General features: G+C 47.8%; 1 protein-coding gene across 6 annotated transcripts in view; it reads left to right on the top strand.

Annotated features, from left to right (window-relative positions):
- The window catches only part of LOC114605986 (uncharacterized), a 71,786-nt gene that overhangs the window by 15,908 nt on the left and 34,621 nt on the right, over positions 1 to 21,257 (top strand). For 3 of the 6 annotated variants that reach the window (XR_013394475.1, XR_013394474.1, XM_077935461.1), the window contains exon 2: positions 1,234 to 1,378. The exons of 2 other annotated variants lie outside the window; for them this stretch is intronic. Coding sequence is in view for 1 of the 4 variants with exons in the window: in XM_077935464.1 (XP_077791590.1) it covers positions 18,827 to 19,852 (1,026 nt within the window). In the remaining 3 variants the exon portion in view is untranslated. Of the gene's footprint in view, positions 1 to 1,233; positions 1,379 to 18,826; positions 19,853 to 21,257 lie in introns of all 6 variants that reach the window. One more of the 6 variants, XM_077935464.1, reaches the window with a different exon arrangement.

Raw genomic sequence — 21,257 nt, 5'->3', positions numbered from 1 at the left:
AGAAACAGGGGTGCAGAGTCCATGGAATGGCTCTCAGGCTTGATATGGAAGTCAAAAGCATTTCTGTTCCTCTTATTCTTTGTAGGCAGTGTCAGAGTGACTGACAATCTGAGATACAACCCATCAGCATCCAATGATAGCCATTGCATGAATCTTCCCAGTCAAAGGACCCATTTTCATGATAGACAGTGCCTGTGGCTGGAGGCTCTACATACAGGTGTGCCTATACAGGCCAAAGACTGCCAATATTAGCACAGGCGAGGTGTGTGACACACACACACCCCAAAAAATTTACAGACTTCGTGTGAATGAGAGTTTGTGGGTGGGATTATCGTTTACGGCAACCCTGTTGCTCCCACAAGGGAGCACCCAGGGGTCAGAACACTCATCCCCCAACATCAATTTCTGGACATGGCCTAGGAGGTAGGAGGGGAACCACTGCATAGCAGGGCCCCCAGCTCCCTTAGAGAGTCCAGAAGGATACCATGGTCAAAGGTCTCCAAAGCTGCTGAGAGATCCAGCAGAACCAGGAAACAGCACAGCTAGGGCAATTTCAGTTCCATGGTGAGGCCTGAATCCCAATTGGAAGGATAATGGTGGCAGAAGCTTTCCTGGTCCTGCAACCCCAAAAGCTCCAGGCACAAGACTTTTATTAGCTTTGAAGGGGCCATCGGATACTTGGTGGTCTTTTCTTCAAAAGACAAATATTCTGAATACTTTTTAATTGATGTATGATATAAGCAGCAGTTCTGTTTTACATATTCCACATTGGAGAGATTCTGATACACAGATCTGAGTTCATCGCCCCCCTGAAACTGCTGTGTTAGCAGCACTGCCTAGGCAGTGTGTTTGGGGGTTCAGGGCTGCCTAGACAACAAGACCCCCTTCTCAGCCTGGCTTATATGGTCCCAAGGAAAGCAGAGTAGTACGTCAGGCACCAGCTTGGCTGCAGGAGTGGCTGGAAGGAGGTGTGCAGGGCAGCATCCAACCATCTTAGAGAGTCCACTCTGGATTTGTCTGGGTTTTCCTCCATAGCCTTTTCTTCTCCTGAAGATAACTCACGAGGAAGCGAAGGAGTGAACCAAAGTATTACGACCAGAGTTTTCCTTCTTGATGGGCTCCCTTCCCAGGTTGACTAGCCCCATCTGCCCTTCACTTTCCTCTGCAGAATGGACATAATCTGCCTCCTTGACTGTGGGATTCACTGTTGTTCTCATCCTTCCCATCCACCAGGGCCTTTCTTCACCTGCAGCAGAATTCCCTAATACACCAAGGATTTGAGACCCATCATCTATCCTCACCTGGTTTTGCCGGCCCGTTGAAGCCGTTCCTGGGATCGTGGTCCCTATTCCATCCTGACAGCTTCTGGAATACACAGGTGAGAGCTGAGTGCAGGGTGGGGACCAATGGTGGATAAATTACTCCAGAAGGCGGACTACATTACCTCCACCAAAAGTACTAACACTCCCCTAACACCCCATGATATTGTATGATTCGGATCTTTAAGACAGAACAGGAATTCATCTCCCCAGAAATAACACAGCTTCAGGCCATCAGTGAATCAATACTACAATTTCAAGGTACTACACATTCCACGAAGCACAGTTTATCTATTTGCCTTGAATATCCTGCGGAAACTGCTTCAGTCAGAATGGAGTCCTTAAAATACACCAGCGGATTCACACAGGAGAGAAACCATTTAAATGTATGGAGTGCGGAAATAGCTTTAGTAATAATGGAACCCTTAAAAAACATCAACGGATTCACACAGGGGAGAAACCATTTAAATGCATGGTGTGCGGAAAGAGCTTTAGTTTCAATGCAACCCTTAGAATTCATCAATGGACTCACACAGGGGAGAAACTATTTAAATGCATGGAGTGCGGAAAGTGCTTCAGTCAGAATGGAACCCTTAGAAAACATCAACGGACTCACACGGGGGAGAAACCATTTAAATGCATGGAGTGCGGAAAGTGCTTCAGTCAAAGTGCACACCTCAATATACATCTACAGACTCACACAGGGGAGAAACCATTTAAGTGCCTGGAGTGCGGAAAGAGCTTTAGTGATAATGGAAAACTTAGAAAACATCAGCAGACACACAGGGGAGAAACTGTTTAAATGTATGGTGTGCAGAAAGAGCTTCAGGCAGATTGGACACCTTGATTTATGGTAACAAACTCACACAAAACACAAACCTTATAAATATCAGGAAAGTAGATAGAGGTTCTGTCTTGGTGGAAATTCTAAATCAACAGATTCACGGACAGGAAGAACCTTTGGAGTTGAAACCCTACAAACCATCAACAGACTCAAAGAGGAGAAGCAGTTTAAATGAAAAGGTTGCAAAAAGTGCTTTATTTACAATGGAGTGTTTAAGGAAAATCCAGAGACTCTCAGATGTAAGAACCCATTTAGATGTATGGAGTGTTGGAGGTCTTCCTCTCAGAGTCCACCCTTTTCTTCACAGAAATGAACTCAGGAGGAAATCTGTCTTTAACACATGTTGTGTATGTGAAGTTCTGGTTTTTTATGTGTAAAACTCTATCATAATAAAATATTGAAGGCAATGTCAAACAATGTGATTATGATCTAAGATGTAAAGTACCTTTTGATAAAGAAGGGGAGAGGGTTTGTATGGATTGTTGGTGGTGAGTGGGGATTAGGGCTGGGCGATATATTGTCCAAACTGGTTTCTAGACCACATCATGATAACCTTTCAAAAACAATTGATATGTCAATACACCAAGAATCACAGTGTGTGTTTCCAGGATGCTCATTTGCCTGGAAGCAGCCGGCAGAAAGCTTTGCTTCGTGAAGCCCCTGAATATGCTGAGTTGCTGACTTCCCTCCCAGATGACAGGAAGCGAAAGACACACCTCCATTGCCCTGTGTCCTTCCAGCCTCTTTCCTCCCTTGCTCCCTTCTGCTGGTTTGTGTGCCTGACATAGATATCCTGTGTGCTGTATTTGTTAACTGCTGTACTCAAGCATGAAAAATTGGTGCATATGTGTGTGACTGGTTTTTGTACCAAACTTTCTCAACCCCACCACGTGTGATCTCCAAACACTGCTTCTTCACTAGAACCTCTCCCTGTCTCCTACACATTCAGAAGAAAACTTAAAATACTGTAATTTAATGGGAGATTTCCCCCCAAGCCTTATCGCAAGAGAGGGAAGGAGGGGCTGCAGGTACCAGGAAAGTCTCCTGATGGGTCCCATCTTCACTCATGAACCCCATGGGGCAACCCCAGATCTACTGCTTATTCTGGGATTTGGGGAAGATAGTACTTTTCCATAGTCCCAGAAGTTATCAATCTTCCTGCCAGAGGACCAGTGTGAATATTATTATCGTACTGAATTTACTGTTGCTGCTGTTGCTGTCATGGGCTGGCCGGGTGAAAGGGGGGGAGGCACCAGCTGGGGGACCCCCAAGGGAAAAAGGCTCAGAGTCCGGGTCTTGTATGCCCCCAAAGGCTATGAAAACTCCTAGGTCTGACCAATAAAGGGCTAATTTGGTGTTACGGGGGAGGGGGGACCCAGGTGCGAGGCTCCTCAGCCACCCAGCTCGTTGGGCAGAGCCCGTGGGTCCCTGCGGAATAAAGGAAGGAGTCCAGCCACCAACCAGAGCAAATAGCTGTAGCCCAAAAGTTTATTATGCAACAGGTTGAAAGAGGAATTGAACCCCGAGGATGGGGTGACAAAGACTTTTAAAAGTTTCTATCTTATCCCAGCATGCAGTTCGTGGAGCATCATCACTACATTATTGCTACATCATCACTACATCAGAAAAGGGGAGGGTTACACATGATTCACATAGGAGGAATGTCTCAGGGTAACAGGCAAATACAGGATATGTATTGGGAAGTACATTCTAAGCACCTACTGCAAAAGAACAATAGAACTTTGGTTTGCATAGTCTGGCACCTGGGCAAGTCCGGAGTGGAGCTTTTGCCCAGCGATTGACACAAATGAGTACCTTCCTGTGAGTACGTGGCCTCCCGCTTAAGGGATTATGGTGGGGACTGAGTGGTTTCCAAGCCCTTGGCCAATGAAGCAAATTGGCGATGGAATGAAGAGAATCGTTGAAACCAGTGATTTCCTATGAATTTCTAAGCGTTTTTGGCTATTCACCATACAGACAGTGGGTTCGGAAAAAACTTGAATTGGCCTCACTACATCAGATCCAGTTTTATGAGTGGATTACAAGGTAACGAGGTTTCGATGAATATAGCCCATTGTTCTCTCAGCAGGAGCTGTCATCACCTTGTCAGCGCTCATTGAATCGGGCAATATAGCTGCGCTGAGCAGCTCCTGCAGAGCCATACCATTGCTGGGATTGGCTGACGGACTAGATTTGTCGCGTTCTGATTGGTCAGGACGCATCCTCATGTAAATAAATTGTTCATTCAAAAATACATCGTTCATTCATACTGCCTGCCTGTATATAGCACCGGGATACACAGTCAGAAATGGCACTTTATTCTTGGGGTGTTGGGGTTTTGTGTGGTGCTTGGTGCAACATTGTGACAGGACGAGGGGAGCCCTTGTATAGCGGGGTTCCCTTTAGGTCATCGCCTCGGGTCCTACGTGGTTTACTTGGGAGTAAAATTCTGTTTATATGACCCCCCATTCCGTAATAGTGGGAATCTTTGGGGACCACATTGATTATTTCTTTTTCACCCCTCCTCTGGAAAAGTGTTCTTTCTTTTGGGGTTTGATTACTTTTGTCTCCTTCAGTGCCCACTGCACCATCAGAGAGGTACAATAGTCTCCTTTCAATTTCTGTAGCCATGTAGGGCTCTCTCTCAGGACCGCTACCCAGGAGTCTGCATATGCTAACTGCTCCGAACATCCAGGGTGTTTTGTCACACTTCTAAAGACCTGGTTGGTTAGGTCCAGATCCTACGAGCCCGGGGGGGGGGGGCTGTTCACAGGGAGTTCTCAGTCGTTTGGGGTTCATCACTCCACCGTATTTGCGCTCGAATTTGCCAAAATTATTCACCATGCCTTGTAACGGAGTCCATTCCTCCTGTGAGTGTGGGGAACCCCCCCCCCCATTATGAGCTCCTGCTTAAGTTGTTACCCAAGGGGGACTTGTTGCCCTTCCAAGATGTTGCAGGAACCTTCAAGCAAAACACAAAGTGAGAAATCTCCTGTTTCCTCACAGCATCAGCCCCCCTTGGCCAAGATAGAGCCAATAAAATACATAGACATACCCAGAGCTGGGAGCCTCTTGTTGCATGGGGTGGGGTTCCCACACTCAGTCTCTCTCTCACACACAGCTGGCCCTCCAGCCCCAGCTCCCTTGGCTGAGCTGGAAACACAATGCTCAACGCAAAGCACACAAAAAGAGATAGAGACAATAAAATACATAGACATACCCAGAGCTGGGAGCCTCTTGTTGCATGGGGGTGGGGTCCCCACACTCACTCTCCCACACACAGAGACACAGACTCACACACACAGCTGGCAATTTTGGCAATTGGGAGAAGGATAGAAGTAACTCACGCTCCGTAGAATTCTCCAGATGTATACCCTTTGTCAGTGGAGGCAGGGGGGCATCAATCCAGCTGATTAGATCTGCGGCCAGGGGAGTTGGGGTCATGGCAATTGGCGGACCCTCAGACTTATCTGCTTTCTTTTTGAACAAGCAGTTTGGTAAGAGGGGGCAGATCTTGGTATTGGTAAAGACTCTTGTAGCAAGGATTCCATAGTTAATTAGAAGGCTTCTTGAGGACATAGTAAGTGCAGGGAGCTTTTTGGTTTTAAAGGAGAGCAGCACTCTCTGCCTCTGAGGTCTGCTGCTAATATGATCAGTATGCTTCAAGTCAACAGAGCTAGGGGTTACCCTCAGAAGCTCCGCTAGGTATCTCCTCATGTCACTTTTATAATGCCAGTTTATCACCTTGCCTCTAAAGGGGCAAACCGTTAGGCAGATTTTGGTAGCTTGCAGCAGCAGTTTGTGAGGAGGTGCAGAGTGTTGTTCCTTCCTATTTTGCTCACCTTGCTCACTTTTCTGATTGCCAGCAGCTTGAGGAATTATACAGGAGGTATGAGGTAAAACGGGTGCCCTGGGCATTTGTAAGGGCTTCATCTCAGGTGGTACATCAGGGGAACTGTCTTTACCTGTTAGGGATACAAGCGAGATAATCTTCTCCAAGGATCCTCGGATGTCTTTTATGTATTTAAAGATATAGTCCACTGTTCTAGCAACCAGGTCTAAAGTAGTCAAGTGTTCAAATAGTATCTCATCAATGCAGCTTTCACGGGCTCTAGTGCAAACATTCGAGTGGATGCCAGTATTATTATTGCTTGAAGGTTTAGTAGGAAGGTTATCCAAAGGTTCTTTCACACTGGTTTCCTCGTCATTCGTCTCTGTTAGCAGTGTGAAAGAGTTTGAAACCGGAATATTAAAAATATCCTTTGTACTTTCAGATTCACTAATTTTTGTTTGTTTAGCAAGAGGCAGACATCTCAGTTCCTCTGTGTCGTCTAAATCTCTGGAATCTCTGGTACGTTTCCCAGTTCCTCTCCCACAAGCAGGGCTGTATAGTTGCTTAGTCATATCTCTCTTCATGCAACCGCCCCAGTTTCAAGGTCAATGGTTGTCTCCCCAATAGAAAAAGGCGTCCTCCTACTTACTAATTTAAAACTAAAACTAAAAACTAAAAACCAAAGTTAAAAGTTAATAGGTTTCTATACTCATTAAAACAATTTTAAAAGATAAATCAGGGAGCTCACACTCACGCTGATTAAGTGCCGTTCGCCATCTTCCCTCATTAAAATTAAAAAAAAAAAGTTTTGCTAAGTTTTGTGCCTCACTGGGGACCCAGTGAGAACTGTATGCTTTGAATGCTCAGTAAAGTATTACTGAAGAAGTCCTGCTGCCTCTGTGTGTTTTTGACGTCAGTGTGGGACTTACTCTACACATGGCCCTTGTCAGTATATGGAAACATCGCAGCTGCAGACATCACAACATGCGCCTATCTGTGGTAAAGAAGAATTTCCCAGGAAGTTCACAGGCTGGAAAAGTCTCTGTGAAGAATGTAATTTGAAACCTTCCGTAATTTGAAACCTTCCGTAATTTGAAACCTTCCGTGTGCGCATGTGCAGGAAGTTTGTCAGACTTGCTGGAAGAACTGAACTGAAAGGACGTGTTTTTCTCTAGTGCTGTAGTCAGAAATAAAAGAATGTAAAAGACGTTTCTGACTTGTCTCCTTTTCCCTGCTAGGGAAGAAGCAGGAGGAGGGGGGTGCATTTTACCCACGTTTGGGAAAATGTCGCCTATCAAAATCTCCCTGGTCTGTCTGGATATCAGCCAGAGGAGGTTACCGGTAAGCAAGCTCTGAGGACAGTGAGAGGGGCCAGCCTCTGTGGAGGGGGCTTGCAAACCAACAAGTACCCTGCTGCTACTTGGCTCATGCCCTGGAGTTGGTGTACTCAAGCATTCAATACGGTTTTTGCACCAAACTCTCTCATCCCCACCACTGCAATATCTCCAAACACTTCTTCTTCAACAGAACTTCATCCCTGCCCCTGCGTGTTCTGAAGAAAACTTAAAATACTGTAATTTAACAAGGATTTCCCCCCCAAGCCTTATTGCAAGATGGGGAAGAAGGGGCTGTAGGTACGAGGGAAGTCTCCTGATGGGTACCATATTCACTCATGAACCCCATGGAGCAACCCCAGAGCTCCTGCTTGTTCTGGGGTTTGGAGAAGATAGTTCTTTTTCATAGTCCCAGAGGCTTTTATTCAGTCATGCTGCTAGTGAGTTTCCCTACCAGAGGACCACAGTGCATATTACCATCATACTGATTTTACTAAAAAAATTCCTTCCAGTAGCACCTACTGGAAGGAATTTTTTTTGTTTTGACTATGGCAGACCAACACGGCTACCCATCTGTAACTGATTTTACTGTTATTTCTGCTTTTACTGTCATGGACTGGCTGGGTTCGGGGGGGGGGGAGGCACCAGCCGGGGGACCCCCAAGGGAAGAAGGCTCAGAGCCTGGGGGCTGGTGGTGGGATGGCAATGAGCAGAAAGAGGGAGAAAAGGGAGCAGAACAGGAGGGGAGGTGTTGCAAGCTGAGAAGGAAACAGGGTTTGCTGAGCAGGAAGAGGCTGGGGCAGAGAGCAGTTCAGGCTCAGAGGGAGGAGAGGAGGGGGGCAGGAGACTCAGAGGAGGCCGGCCCCTGAAGCATCCAGGGAGACCCCCCCCCTCCTGCTGCGACCAGCTCCCCTCTCCCCTGGTCTCCTAGAGCACACAGAGAAACCCGGTTCAGACCCCATGATGATATTAAGAGGGTGTTTCCCTCCCCCCCCCCCCAACGTGCATCACTTTAATCTTGTTGACAATGAACTGTATTTTCAGCCCAATCACCGCGTTTGGAGAGCTCTTTTTGAAGCTCCTTGCATCTCTCTTTGTTTGAACAACCCTGGACGATCTACTGCCACCAGCAAACTTTGCCCCCTCCCTGCTCCCACCTAACTCTAGATCATTTACGAACAAGTTGAAAAGCCACAGCTCCCAATACTGATCTATAGGGGACTCCACTTTCTGCTTCTCTCCATTCACAGGAGTGTTCGTTTAATAATATGTGTTCCTCCCTCCCCCCATCCTTCTGTGCTGTGGAGGGAACCCTGCGGAAAAGTTATGGAGGGGTGGTGGGGAAATTGTTATCAGCTCTCCCACTGGTTCGGTAGTGATGCTACCGTTCTTAGGATATGCACGGTGTTGTTGTTCTCGGGGTTGAGTTGCAGCATTTTCCCAATTTCCCGGCATCGACGGTGTTATCTGAATTGCTGGGACCATCAGGGGGGTCAAAGACAATTAAATCTACCTCTGGCTTTCTGTGTGTCACATTTCCCTTGGGAGGAGCGTCACTTGGCATTGGCTGACCAGATTCCAACTGGGGTAAAGAGTGGTGAAATTCTGGATCTGCCAAAGGCGTAATGGAGTGTCCTATCATTGAATTATCTAGACTGGGCTGGCGTTTTTTGTGTGTTTGGCCTTTTTTGCTCTGATGTTTTCCTCTCCAAGGGAGTGTTACGGCTGGGTTCACCGCACGTATCCATCTTTGACGGCCCTTCCAAATGAATCATGGCCCTATGGCGAAAGCCCTTCGACAGAGAGGGCGTTGATTGCTTGGGGTCAGTCCGGCAGAAAGAAAAGCAAAGCCTACTCCAAGGGAAGGCGCTTCAACTTCCAGCCTGTCTGCTCCCACAATGGCTGAAGAAGAAGTGCCCTTTGGGAATGGCGGAGCTGAATGGAAGCGGGCGAGGAAGCCCTACAATCGCTCCTGCTGGAGGAATAGGGGCACTGACCCTATACTCAAAGGTGATGGCCACTTCTGGAATCCAGGAAGGAATTCCCCCCACCCTGGTCACATGCAGCTGGGCTCACTTGCCAGAGCCACCTGCAGGGCCTGCCAACAATTCCCATCATCCCTAGTCTTGCTAGCTTGGGATGGTGGGATCTGTAGTCCAAAAACAGCTGGTGACCCAAATTTGGGAAACCCTGTTCTCCCTGAAGGACAAAGGAGGATTCACTTGCCTCAGAACATCAGGCAAGTTCTGTAGGATCAGGCCCAAGGGGCCCCTGTCTTCTCAGGGGCCAAGCAGGGGCCTCTTCTGGGAAGCCCACTGGCAGCACTTGAGCACCAGAGAAGGACAGCTGCCTCTGACTGGGGAAGCACATTTCTTCTAGGGGCACATTTCTGGAGAAGTTTAGCAAAGTGTTTTAATGTTTAATGCCGTACAGTGTTATAATAATAATAATAATAATAATAATAATAATAATAATAATAATATATTATTTATACCCCGCACATCTGGCTGCGTCTCCCCAGCCACTCTGGGCGGCTCCCAATAAAGTGTTAAAAACAGTACAGCATTACATATTAAAAACTTCCCTGAACAGGGATGCCTTAAGATGTCTTCTGAATGTCAGGTAGTTGTTTATCTCTTTGACATCTGATGGGAGGATGTTCCACAGGGCGGGCACCACTACCGAGAAGGCCCTCTGTCTGGTTCCCTGTAGCCTCACTTCTCGCAATGAGGGAACCCCCAGAAGGCCCTTGGCACTGGATCTCAGTGTCCGGGTGAATGATGGGGGTGGAGACGCTCCTTCAGGTATACAAGACCGAAGCCGTTTAGGGCTTTAAAGGTCAGCACCAACACTTTGAATTGTGCTCGGAAACGTACTTGGAATGTACCTCGGGTTAAGTACTTAATTTGTTCCGGAGGTCTGTACTTAACCTGAAACTGTTCTTAACCTGAAGCACCACTTTAGCTAATGGGGCCTCCTGCTGCCGCCACGCTGCCAGAGCACAATTTCTGTTCTCATCCTGAAGCAAAGTTCTTAACCTGAAGCACTTTTTCTGGGTTAACGGAGTCTGTAACCTGAAGCGTATGTAACCTGAAGCGTATGTAACCTGAAGCGTATGTAACCCGAGGTACCACTGTATTGTGTGTTTAGTATTGGGCTGGGAGCCGCCCAGAGTGGCTGGGGAAGCCCAGCCAGATGGGCGGGGTATAAATAATAAATCATAGAATCATAGAATCATAGAGTTGGAAGAGACCACAAGGGCCATCGAGTCCAACCCCCTGCCAAGCAGGAAACACCATCAGAGCACTCCTGACATATGGTGGTCAAGCCTCTGCTTAAAGACCTCCAAAGAAGGAGACTCCACCACACTCCTTGGCAGCAAATTCCACTGTCGAACAGCTCTTACTGTCAGGAAGTTCTTCCTAATGTTTAGGTGGAATCTTCTTTCTTGTAGTTTGGATCCATTGCTCCGTGTCCGCTTCTCTGGAGCAGCAGAAAACAACCTTTCTCCCTCCTCTATGTGACATCCTTTTATATATTTGAACATGGCTATCATATCACCCCTTAACCTCCTCTTCTCCAATCATTATATATATTCTTATATGGGGTCCCCACGATGCTCCCCAGCCTGGCTCCAGACTGCCAGGGAAGCTGTGTTGTGTTTTGCTGCAAGTGAGCCTGCCCTGTGCAACGCTGGGCTCTTAAAGGAACTTGGAGCTCCAGGCGGAGGGGACACAGCTTCCCCACACTTGTGAAGCAGCCATGGGAGCGATGGGAAGGCAGGCGGCTTGTGGTGGGGAGTGGCGTGGAGTGGAGGAATCCGCTAGAAGGAGCTTCTGGAGCCTATGCACCCCCCTCCTTGCCTGCTCCCTGAAGGTTTCCTGAGCCTCCCCCCTTTTCATTTCAGGGATTGGGGGACCTCAGCATCCCAGGGTTGCTTTGTTCTGGGGGTGGGGGGAAGCTATTTTGTTTGCTGAGGGCAGGAGTCACACTCCTGTCACATTGTGTTGTGTCTGGCTTTTAGGTAAGTGGGTGAGGCTCAGGTGGAAATGCAGGGAGAAGGAAAAAATCCTGGGGTGCAGATTTCCTCCGCTGCCCAGCTCGTCAGGGTGCCACTCCCCGGGGGTCCCTCTGGTCAGCAAAAGAAGGAGTCTCCAGCCACGTTAAATATACAAAACAGTGGTCAGCAGACCTGAAATTTATTTGTTGCAACAAGGTTCAAACACAAAGATTGTTTGGTTGCGTTATGAGGGGGTGGGAAAGCTGCTCCTTTATCCCTTATGGGGTCTCCAAGAACCCATATAGAGTCCTTTTGTAGGTTCTTTATCGGTGGGAGGAAATAACAGAGGCCAACTAGAGAATATTGAGAATCAAAGCAGCTAGTGAGCCTGATCTTTATTGAAGCTGTTGCAACAGGGTGTTCCCCCCACAGGAGGAGAGAAGAGGACCCCTTACAAAGGAGTGCAAGCCCTTATATAGACATTTTGAAATTGCCCGTCCTGGAGCCCAAGACCGCCCCCCCCCCGAAACATCATAAATACATCACAGAAGGGGTGTAGCCCAAGACCACCCCCAAGACATCATACCTACATCAGAGAAGGGGTGGACTACAGCAGAAATCTGAGTGCAGTGTTTCTCTCCTGTCTGCCAGGTTACATGATTGGATTACCTGGGCATCCTGGCCACTCTTTTGTTATGATAGCTACTCAATTCCTGAATCCAGGTCACAGGTCACAGGCTCACTCTAGTTATATCTTAAGGTAAAGGGACTCCTGACCATTAGATCCAGTCGTGACCGACTCTGGGGTTGCGTTGCTCATCTCGCTTTATTGGCTGAGGGAGCTGGCATACAGCTTCCGGGTCATGAGGCCAGCATGACTAAGCCTCTTCTGGCAAACCAGAGCAGCGCACAGAAATGCCATTTACCTTCCCGCCGAAGCGGTACCTATTTATCTACTTGCACTTTGACGTGCTTTCGAACTGCTAGGTTGGCAGGAGCAGGGACCGAGCAACAGGAGCTCACCCCATTGGGATTCGAACCGCCGACCTTCTGATCAACAAGTCCTAGGCTCTGTGGTTTAACCTGCAGCAGCACTCGCGTCCCTTATTCATATCTTGTTGTTGTTTAGTCGTTTAGTCGTGTCCGACTCTTTGTGACCCCATGGACCAGAGCACGCCAGGCACTTCTGTCTTCCACTGTCTCCCGCAGTTTGGTCAAACTCATGCTGGTAGCTTCACGAACACTATCCAACCATCTCGTCCTCTGTTGTCTTCTTCTCCTTGTGCCCTCCATCTTTCCCAACATCAGGGTCTTTTCCAGGGAGTCTTCTCTTCTCATGAGGTGGCCAAAGTCTTGGAGCCTCAGCTTCACGATCTGTCCTTCCAGTGAGCACTCAGGACTGATTTCCTTAAGAATGGAGAGGTTTGATCTTCTTGCAGTCCATGGGACTCTCAAGAGTCTCCTCCAGCACCATAATTCAAAAGCATCAATTCTTCGGCGATCAACCTTCTTTATGGTCCAGCTTTCACTTCCATACATCACTACTGGGAAAACCATGGCTTTTACTATATGGACCTTGGTTGGCAAGGTGATGTCTCTACTTTTTAAGATGCTGTTTAGACAATGGGGAGGTTTCCCACTATGGCCTTGCAGAGAAATATTTGAGGTTAATTTGGGAGGGACAAAATGGTTCCAGAACTTTTTCTATTGGCTTCAGACATGTGGAGTGTGTGTGTGTCTGTGTGTGTCTGTGTGAGTGTGTGTGTGAGTGTGTGTGTGTGTGTGTTCTTAGAACATTTATTTTGTATACATTAGACCTTAAAATTCTTACAACAATTGCATATGGTAGCACGAACTTTTAACACCTCTCCCCATTTCCCACAATACATTTTTCAACAGGGTCATCGATACATCACAAATATGTCACAAAGTGTCAGCATCGCCCTTGAGCCAGTGTACCAACTGGACTCATGCACTACAGCCCCGACTGGGCTGGGCGAGCTGGGTAGCACTGCCAGAGACCTCCGTTCCGCATAGGAACTGGTCACAGTGCTGTGGACTCACAGCTTGGAGCTGAGAGCACCGGATTCACTGTCTCAATAATGCAGTCGTTGCGCAGCAGCGTTTTGCAGAGTCTTGCAGAGTATAAACCACTCGGAGAGCAGCTCTGTAAAGTATCTTCTTTTATTCTATAACTACAGCTATAATACAAACTATATACAGAGCTAAATATTCTGAGCATACATCAATGCTACTCTGAGTGCCTGCAGCTGCTCTTAGCAGCAATCTTATCTCTAAATACTATCTCTTGCACTCACTCTCCGACACACTGACTGACTCTCTCTCTCACACACAGAGACTCACTCACTTGACTAATTAAGTAGAGAGCAGTACATTGCTCCTCCTCTCTGTAGAGTCAGCAGAGACCTCAGGAGATGATCAGGAGATTCTTGGGTATGGGAGGGGTATGGGAGGTAGGAGTCTTTGGCATTTAGAAAAATGAGCCCGTCTCCCTGCCCGTTGGTAACCCTATTTTCCCACACCTTTTAACTACCCTCTTCCCCAAAGAACCGTAATAGTATTCGGACATCCCCCCAACTGGAAGGCTTTCCTGCGCTTCTCCTTTGAATGCATCAGGATTCAATCCACCATCCCGATGGATTTCTGTCTGGGACATGTGCTGCCCTTGATCGCCTCCTGCCTCCTAAGGGATTATGGAGTCAGGGGGAGCCCTGGATCCCCCAATTCCAGAGGAGTCATTAGGCGTATTGGATAGTCGGAGGAAACAGTCCGATTCATGGCATCCGCTTCTTGCTACGATTGTATAGGCTGCTTTTCTGAGCCTCTTTGCTGCTGTGCATGGAAGGTGCCTGTGCAAATGGTCATTGTCCTGGCCTTAGTCCGAGGCTGTGGTGGGGACTTGGGGTTTTGGGGGAGTCGTATAAGTGTCCCCCCCCCCTCCTGGCTTGAAGAGCGCCAATACCTAAAACACGGACGCACGCTAGTGGCGTGGGGTGGGCGAGGGAAGGATTTAGCAATGTAAACATTGGGGGGGAACCCCACTTTGTAATTGGATTGCGGGATCAGCCCCTCCCCCGCTCTCCTGATCCACAGATGGAAGAGGGGAGGAGGGAAACCTTCCTCTCCCTCCCCCCAATTCCTCCCCTCCCCTCCCGGCACATCCTTCCCTCACCCCACCCCACAACCCCAAATCCTCTCCCCAATATGTTGCTCCTCCTCGCCATCCGACCTCTGTTCCGGGAAGGGGGGGGAGAGCCCCCCTCCCAACCTGCCTGCTTCTCCCGGAAGTGGAGCTTCCACTCCGGATTGCTGCTCTGCGCCGTAGCTCTAGGGGCGCGCGCTTTCGGAAAGGGGAGGAGGGGCAGCAGGCGACACCGCCCCCCCCCCGGATGTTGCAGGAAAGGAAAGGAGAATCTGGAGCGAGGAGAAAGAGGTAAAGGGGTCGCGGGGGGGGGGGGAGGACAGAAAAGGACCCAGAGACCCCCGCAAGGTCCCCAAAGCGCCTTTCATGCGTCCCGTCGGCATGGCCTAGATCCCTGCATCCGTGCTGCGCCTTGGCAGCGGCGGACATGGGGCGCCCACCGAGGGGGTCCCACAAGGGCCCCTTTGCCCCGTTTCCCCCACGCAGGGATATTTGGGTCCCTGTGGGATCTGCACGGAGAAAGGAAGGTCATGAAAGGGTTAACGGGCTCGAGGGACGCCTGGATAGAGACCCCCCGTGTGGCTTCCTTCCTGCAAGCTGCATCCTCTTCCCACCCCATAAGCCCCTACCCTGCCCAGTCGCTGCTGTTCAAATTGCGGAGAGGAAGAGGGGAGGGGAGAGGCCTTCTCAGAAGCTGCTCTTGGTTTCCGCAATCCCACCCGGGAATCAGCCAGAAACCTTTTCTTCTCTCTCAGGCTTCCATCTTTAATGTCTTTTCCACTGCCAGCTTCATTGAGGATGAGGATAATGTACACCTGTCATCAGAAACAGGGGTGCAGAGTCCATGGAATGGCTCTCAGGCTTGATACAGAAGTTGCGCCTCAAAAGCATTTCTGTTCCTCTTATTTTTGGTAGGGAATGTCAGAGTGACTGGCAAGCTGAGATTCTTCCCAGTCAAAGGACCCATTTTCATGATAGACAGTGCCTGTGGCTGGAGGCTCTGCATACAAGGTGTGCCTATACAGGCCCAAAACTGCCAGTATTAGCACAGGTGAGGTATGTGACCTCCCCTAATTTACAGACTGTATGTGAATGAGAAGTAGTGGGTGGGATTACAGTTTATGGCAGCCCTGTGATTTTCTCCACCCATGACATTTTGTGAGCTGATATTGCAGTACAAAATCCAAAATAACTACAAAAGAATAACAATATAATAAGAATGATTGTAGTATTTCTACCTTGTCTAACTGGCTGGGTTTCCCCAGCCACTCTGGGCAGCTTACAGTACATATAAAAGACAGTAAAACATCAGACATTAAAAACCTCCTGATACAGGGCTGCCTTCAGCTGTCACCTAAATGCAGATAGTTGCCCAGTTCCTTGTCCTCTGCCTGCTTCCCTGTAACTTCGCTTCTCACGGGGTGTGTTGAACCAGCAGAAGACCCTTGAAGGAGGACCTCAGTGTACAGACTGAGCGATGGGGGTGGAGACGCTCCTTCAGGTCTATAGAGAGTGAGGCTGTAGGGCTTTAGGTCAATGATCTTGCTCCTCCATAATGATTTCCAGAGCAAGTCCAACATACAATTAGCAGAGTAGGAAATAAAGCTCAGAGACAGCAAAAAATTCCTTCAGCAAATAAATTTGTGACTGAAGGCATAACAGGAATCTGTGCCTGAAAAATGCAACCACAACAATTTAAAGGTCAGCACCAACAATGTGAATTGTGCTCAGAAATGTACTGTGAGTCAGTGAAGATCCTTTCAGACTGGTGTTATGTTGTCTCAGCGGCTGCTCCCATTCTGTTCTCTAGCTGCCACATTCTGGATTAGTTGCAGTTTACGAGTAACCTTCAAAGATGGCCCCATGTAGCGCATGGCAGTAGTCCAAGCGGGAGATCACCAGAATATGCAGCACTCTGGGGAGACAGTCTCCAGGCATGGAGGGTCTCAGCCAGCGTACCAGATGGACCTGGCAGACAACTGCCCTGGACGCAGAATTGACCTGCGCCTCCATGGACAGCTGTGAGTTCAAAATGACCCCCAGGTTGTGCACCTGGTCCTTTTGGGGCACAGTTACCTACATCAGGTCTAGGGCGTCTCCCACACCTGCCTGCCCCCTTTCCCCCGGGACAGTATTTCTGTCTTGTCAAGATTCAACCTCAATCTGTTAGCCACCATCCATCCTTCAACTGCCTCCAGACACTCATACAGTACCTTCACTGGTTCCAATTTAAAAGAGAGGCAGAGCTTGGTATCATCCACATACTGGGGAACACCCAACCCAAACCCCCTGATGATCTCTCCCAGAGTCTTCATATAGATATTAAAAAGCATGGGGGAGAGGATGGAGCCCTCAGGAACCCCACAAGTGAGAGCCCAGAGGTCTGAACACTCATCCCCCAACACCACTTTCTGGACATGGCCCAGGAGGAAGGAGGGGAACCACTGCACAGCTGTGCCCCTAGCTCCCCTAGAGGGTCCAGTAGGACACCATGGCCAAAGGTCTCCAAAGCCGCTGAGAGATCCAGCAGAACCAGGAAAGAGCTTTTTTCCCTTTGGTCTCTAGCCCATCGGAGATCATCAAGCAGCGCAACCAGGGCAGTTTCCGTCCCATGATGAGGCCTGAATCCCAATTGGAAGGATAATGGTGGCAGAAGCTTTCCTGGTCCTGCCCCTCCAAAAGCTCCAGGCCCAAGACTTTCATTAGCTTTCAAGGGGCCATCGGAGATGCTGGAAGGAGGTGTGCAGGACACCATCCAACCGTCTTAGAGAGTCCATTCTGGATTTGTGTAGGTTTCCCCCCATAGCCTTCTCTTCTCCTGAAGATAACTCACAAGGCAGTGAAGGTTTAGGATCAGAGTTTTCCTTCTCGATGGGCTTCCTTCCCCGGTTGATAATAACATCAGCCCTTCACTTTCCTCTGCAGCATGGGCGGAATCTGCCTTTTTGACTGTGGGATTCACTGTTGTTCTCCTCCTCTCCATCCACCAGGGTCTGCCTTCACCTGCAGCAGAATTCCCCAACCCACCAAGAATTTGAGACCCAGCAGATATCCTCACCTGGTTTAGCCAGCCCGTTGAAGCCATTGCTTGGATCGCTGCCTCTGTTGCATTCTGACAGCTTCTGGAAGCCACAGGTGAGAGCTGAGTGCAGGGTGGGGACCAATGGTGGAAAAATTACCCCACAAGGTGGACTACATGTCGCCCACCAAAGGTACTACCGCGCCCCTAACACCCCAAGCCATCCTATAATTATGATATTTAAGACAGATCAGGAATAAATTTATTTTTCAAGAAACAACATAACTTCAGGCTGTTAATGAATCAATACATCCTTCATTCAAGGATGAAGTTTCCATTAAGTACAGTTATCTATTTGCCTTTAGTATTCAGATTTGTAAGTGTCATTTTAGGATAATCCTGATTCAGGAGACAGGAAAAGATCAGGCTGCACCTCATTATTATAAGGAGCAATGGGGGTGGGTTTCTCCGCCTGGGATTCCCATGCGTCAGCTGCTTTCCTTCTGCTTCTCCTTCTCTTTCCATGCAATGCAAGGCATCTAGACGGAGGTCCATCTCCAAGAACAGGAGCTTCCCTGAGCACCCATTCAGCTGACCCGAAGCACCAAGACTTGTCACTAGTTCTCTGACTAACCCAGACCACAGTCCCTGGAAAAGGCATAGACCTAGGTCTCACATAATAGTCCATATGGACCTCCAGAGGCCAATGGGACTGTGCAGGTGATTCCTTAAGAGACAGAGGTGGATGGACGATTATGTTGCAGAGGATGGGAAATGTCCAAAGGAACGATGGACCAGAGAAAGAGAGGGCCTTTTCATGGAAAGAGAGCAGCTGCCTTTCCTGTGAGGAAACAATGGTTTGAAAAGTCTGTATTCCTTGATCATGCTGCTTTATTAACAATGATTGAGGATTATGAAAGGTTGCTGATGCATTACTATCATTTGATGACATTGCATTTTCATTTCCTAAAAATTTGGAACATGGGTAGGATGCGGGGAAATGTAGGATATGTTGAAATATGAGGTGGTGCTAATGGCATCTGATGTGCTCTCTTTTCCTTTGTTCTCTTCCTTGAAACCCAAACAGGATTTCCTTTCCTCCCACTCTGAAGAAGGTGAAGGAGAAGACAGTCAAAACTTCAGGGGATCGGGCACCTTCAGTTTAATTAGGAAGAGAAATTAAAATGTGTCAAATGTGGAATATGATTCACTGAATGAGCATACATAGCTCACATCAACGACCTCCAACAGGAAAAACCATTTAAATGTATGGAGTGCGGAAAGAGCTTCAGTTTCAATGGAAGCCTTAGAACACATCAACGGACTCACACGGGTGAAAAACCTTTTAAATGCATGGAGTGTGGAAAGAGCTTCAGTCACAATGGACACCTCAGTATACATCAACGGACTCACACAGGGGAGAAACCATATAAATGTATGGAGTGTGGAAAGAGCTTCAGTCAGAATGGACACCTCAATATACATCAACGGACTCACACAGGGGAGAAACCATATAAATGTATGGAGTGTGGAAAGAGCTTCAGTCAGAGTGGACACTTCAATATTCATCTACAAACTCACACAGGGGAGAAACCATATAAATGTATGGAGTGTGGAAAGAGCTTCAGTAAGAATGGAGACCTTAGAATACATCAACGGACCCACACAGGGGAGAAACCATATAAATGTATGGAGTGCGGAAAGAGCTTCAGTCAGAGTGGACACTTCAATATTCATCTTCAAACTCACACAGGGGAGAAACCATATAAATGTATGGAGTGCGGAAAGAGCTTCAGTCAGAATGGAGACCTTAGATGTCATCAATGGACTCACACAGGGGAGAAACCATATAAATGTATGGAGTGCGGAAAGAGCTTTAGTAAAAATGGAAGGCTTAGAACACATCAACGGACTCACACAGGGGAAAAACCATATAAATGTATGCAGTGTGGAAAGAGCTTTACTGATAATGGAAGGCTTAGAGCACATCAATGGACTCACACAGGGGATAAACCATTTAAATGTATGGAGTGCGGAAAGAGCTTCAGTAAGAATGGCGTCCTTAGAAGACATCAACGGACTCACATGGGTGAAAAACCTTTTAAATGCATAGAGTGCGGAAAGAGCTTTAGTGAAAATGGATACCTTAGAATACATCAACGGACTCACAAGGGGGAGAAACCATTTAAATGTATGGAGTGCGGAAAGAGCTTCAGTCACAGTGGAAACCTCAATATACATCAACGGACTCACACAGGGGAGAAACGATATAAATGTATGGAGTGCAAAAAGAGCTTCAGGCAGAGTGGACACCTTAAATTACACCAGCAGACTCATACAGGTGAAAAACCATATGAATGCATGGAGTGTGGAAAGAGCTTTAATTTCAATGCATCCCTTAGAACACATCAACGGACTCACACAGGGAAGAAACCATTTAAATGTATGGAGTGCGGAAAGAGCTTCAGTCAGAGTGGACACCTCAGTATTCATCTACGGACTCACACAGGTGAGAAACCATTTAAATGTATGGAGTGCGGTAAGAGCTTTCATCATAATGGAAGCTTTAGAAATCATCAACGGACTCACACAGCGGAGAAACCATTTGAATGCCTGGAGTGTGGAAAGATCTTCAGTCAGAGTGGACACCTCAATATACATCAACGGACTCACACAGGGGAGAAACGATATAAATGTATAGAGTGCGAAAAGAGCTTCAGTCAGAATGGAAACCTTAAATTACACCAGCGGACTCATACAGATGAAAAACCATATGAATGCATGGAGTGTGGAAAGAGCTTTAATTCCAATTCTTCCCTTAGAACACATCAACGGACTCACACAGGGGAGAAACGATATAAATGTATGGAGTGCGGAAAGAGCTTCAGTCAGAATGGAAGCCTTAAATTACACCAGCGGACTCATACAGGTGAAAAACCATATGAATGCATGGAGTGTGGAAAGAGCTTTAATTTCAATGCATCCCTTAGAACACATCAACGGACTCACACAGGGGAGAAACCATTTAAATGTATGGAGTGCGGAAAGAGCTTCAGTCAGAGTGGACACCTCAGTATTCATCTACGGACTCACACAGGGGAGAAACCATTTAAATGTATGGAGTGTGGAAAGAGCTTTCTTCATAATGGAAGCCTTAGAAGACATCAACGGACTCACACAGGGGAGCAACCATTTGAATGGCTGGAGTGTGGGAAGAGCTTCAGTCAAAGTGGAAATCTTAGAAAACATCAGCAGACACACATGGGAGAAACCATCTAAATCTATGGCGTGTGGAAGGAGCTTCAGTCAGAGTGGAACCCTTTAATTTACGCCAACAAACGCACCCATGAGACAAACCATATAAATTTCAGGAAAGGAAATAAAGGTTCAGTCCTAGGGGAGGTCCTACATTTTCCTGCTTGGACTCGATGGCCCTTGTGGTCTATTCCAGCTCTGTGAGTCTATGATTCTATGATCAACAGACTCATGGACAGGAAGAACTTTAAGAGTTGAAACCCGACAAACCATCAACAAACTCAAAGCGGAGAAGCAGTTTAAATGGAAGGATTACAGAAAGTGCTTTAGTTATAATGGAGTGTTTAAGAAACTCAAGGGAGTCTCAGATGGGAGAACCCATTTAGATGTATGGAGTGCGGGACATGTTCCTCTCAGAGTCCCCTCTTCTTCACAGCAATGAACTCAGAGGAGATCCGGCTTCCGGCTTCAGGGCCCAGCTGAGTGTTGCC

The sequence above is a fragment of the Podarcis muralis genome, chromosome 10 (assembly GCF_964188315.1).
Source record: "Podarcis muralis chromosome 10, rPodMur119.hap1.1, whole genome shotgun sequence".
NCBI lineage: Eukaryota > Metazoa > Chordata > Lepidosauria > Squamata > Lacertidae > Podarcis > Podarcis muralis.
Note: the sequence above shows the minus strand (reverse complement) of the source record. Positions and strands in the feature narration are given on the sequence as shown.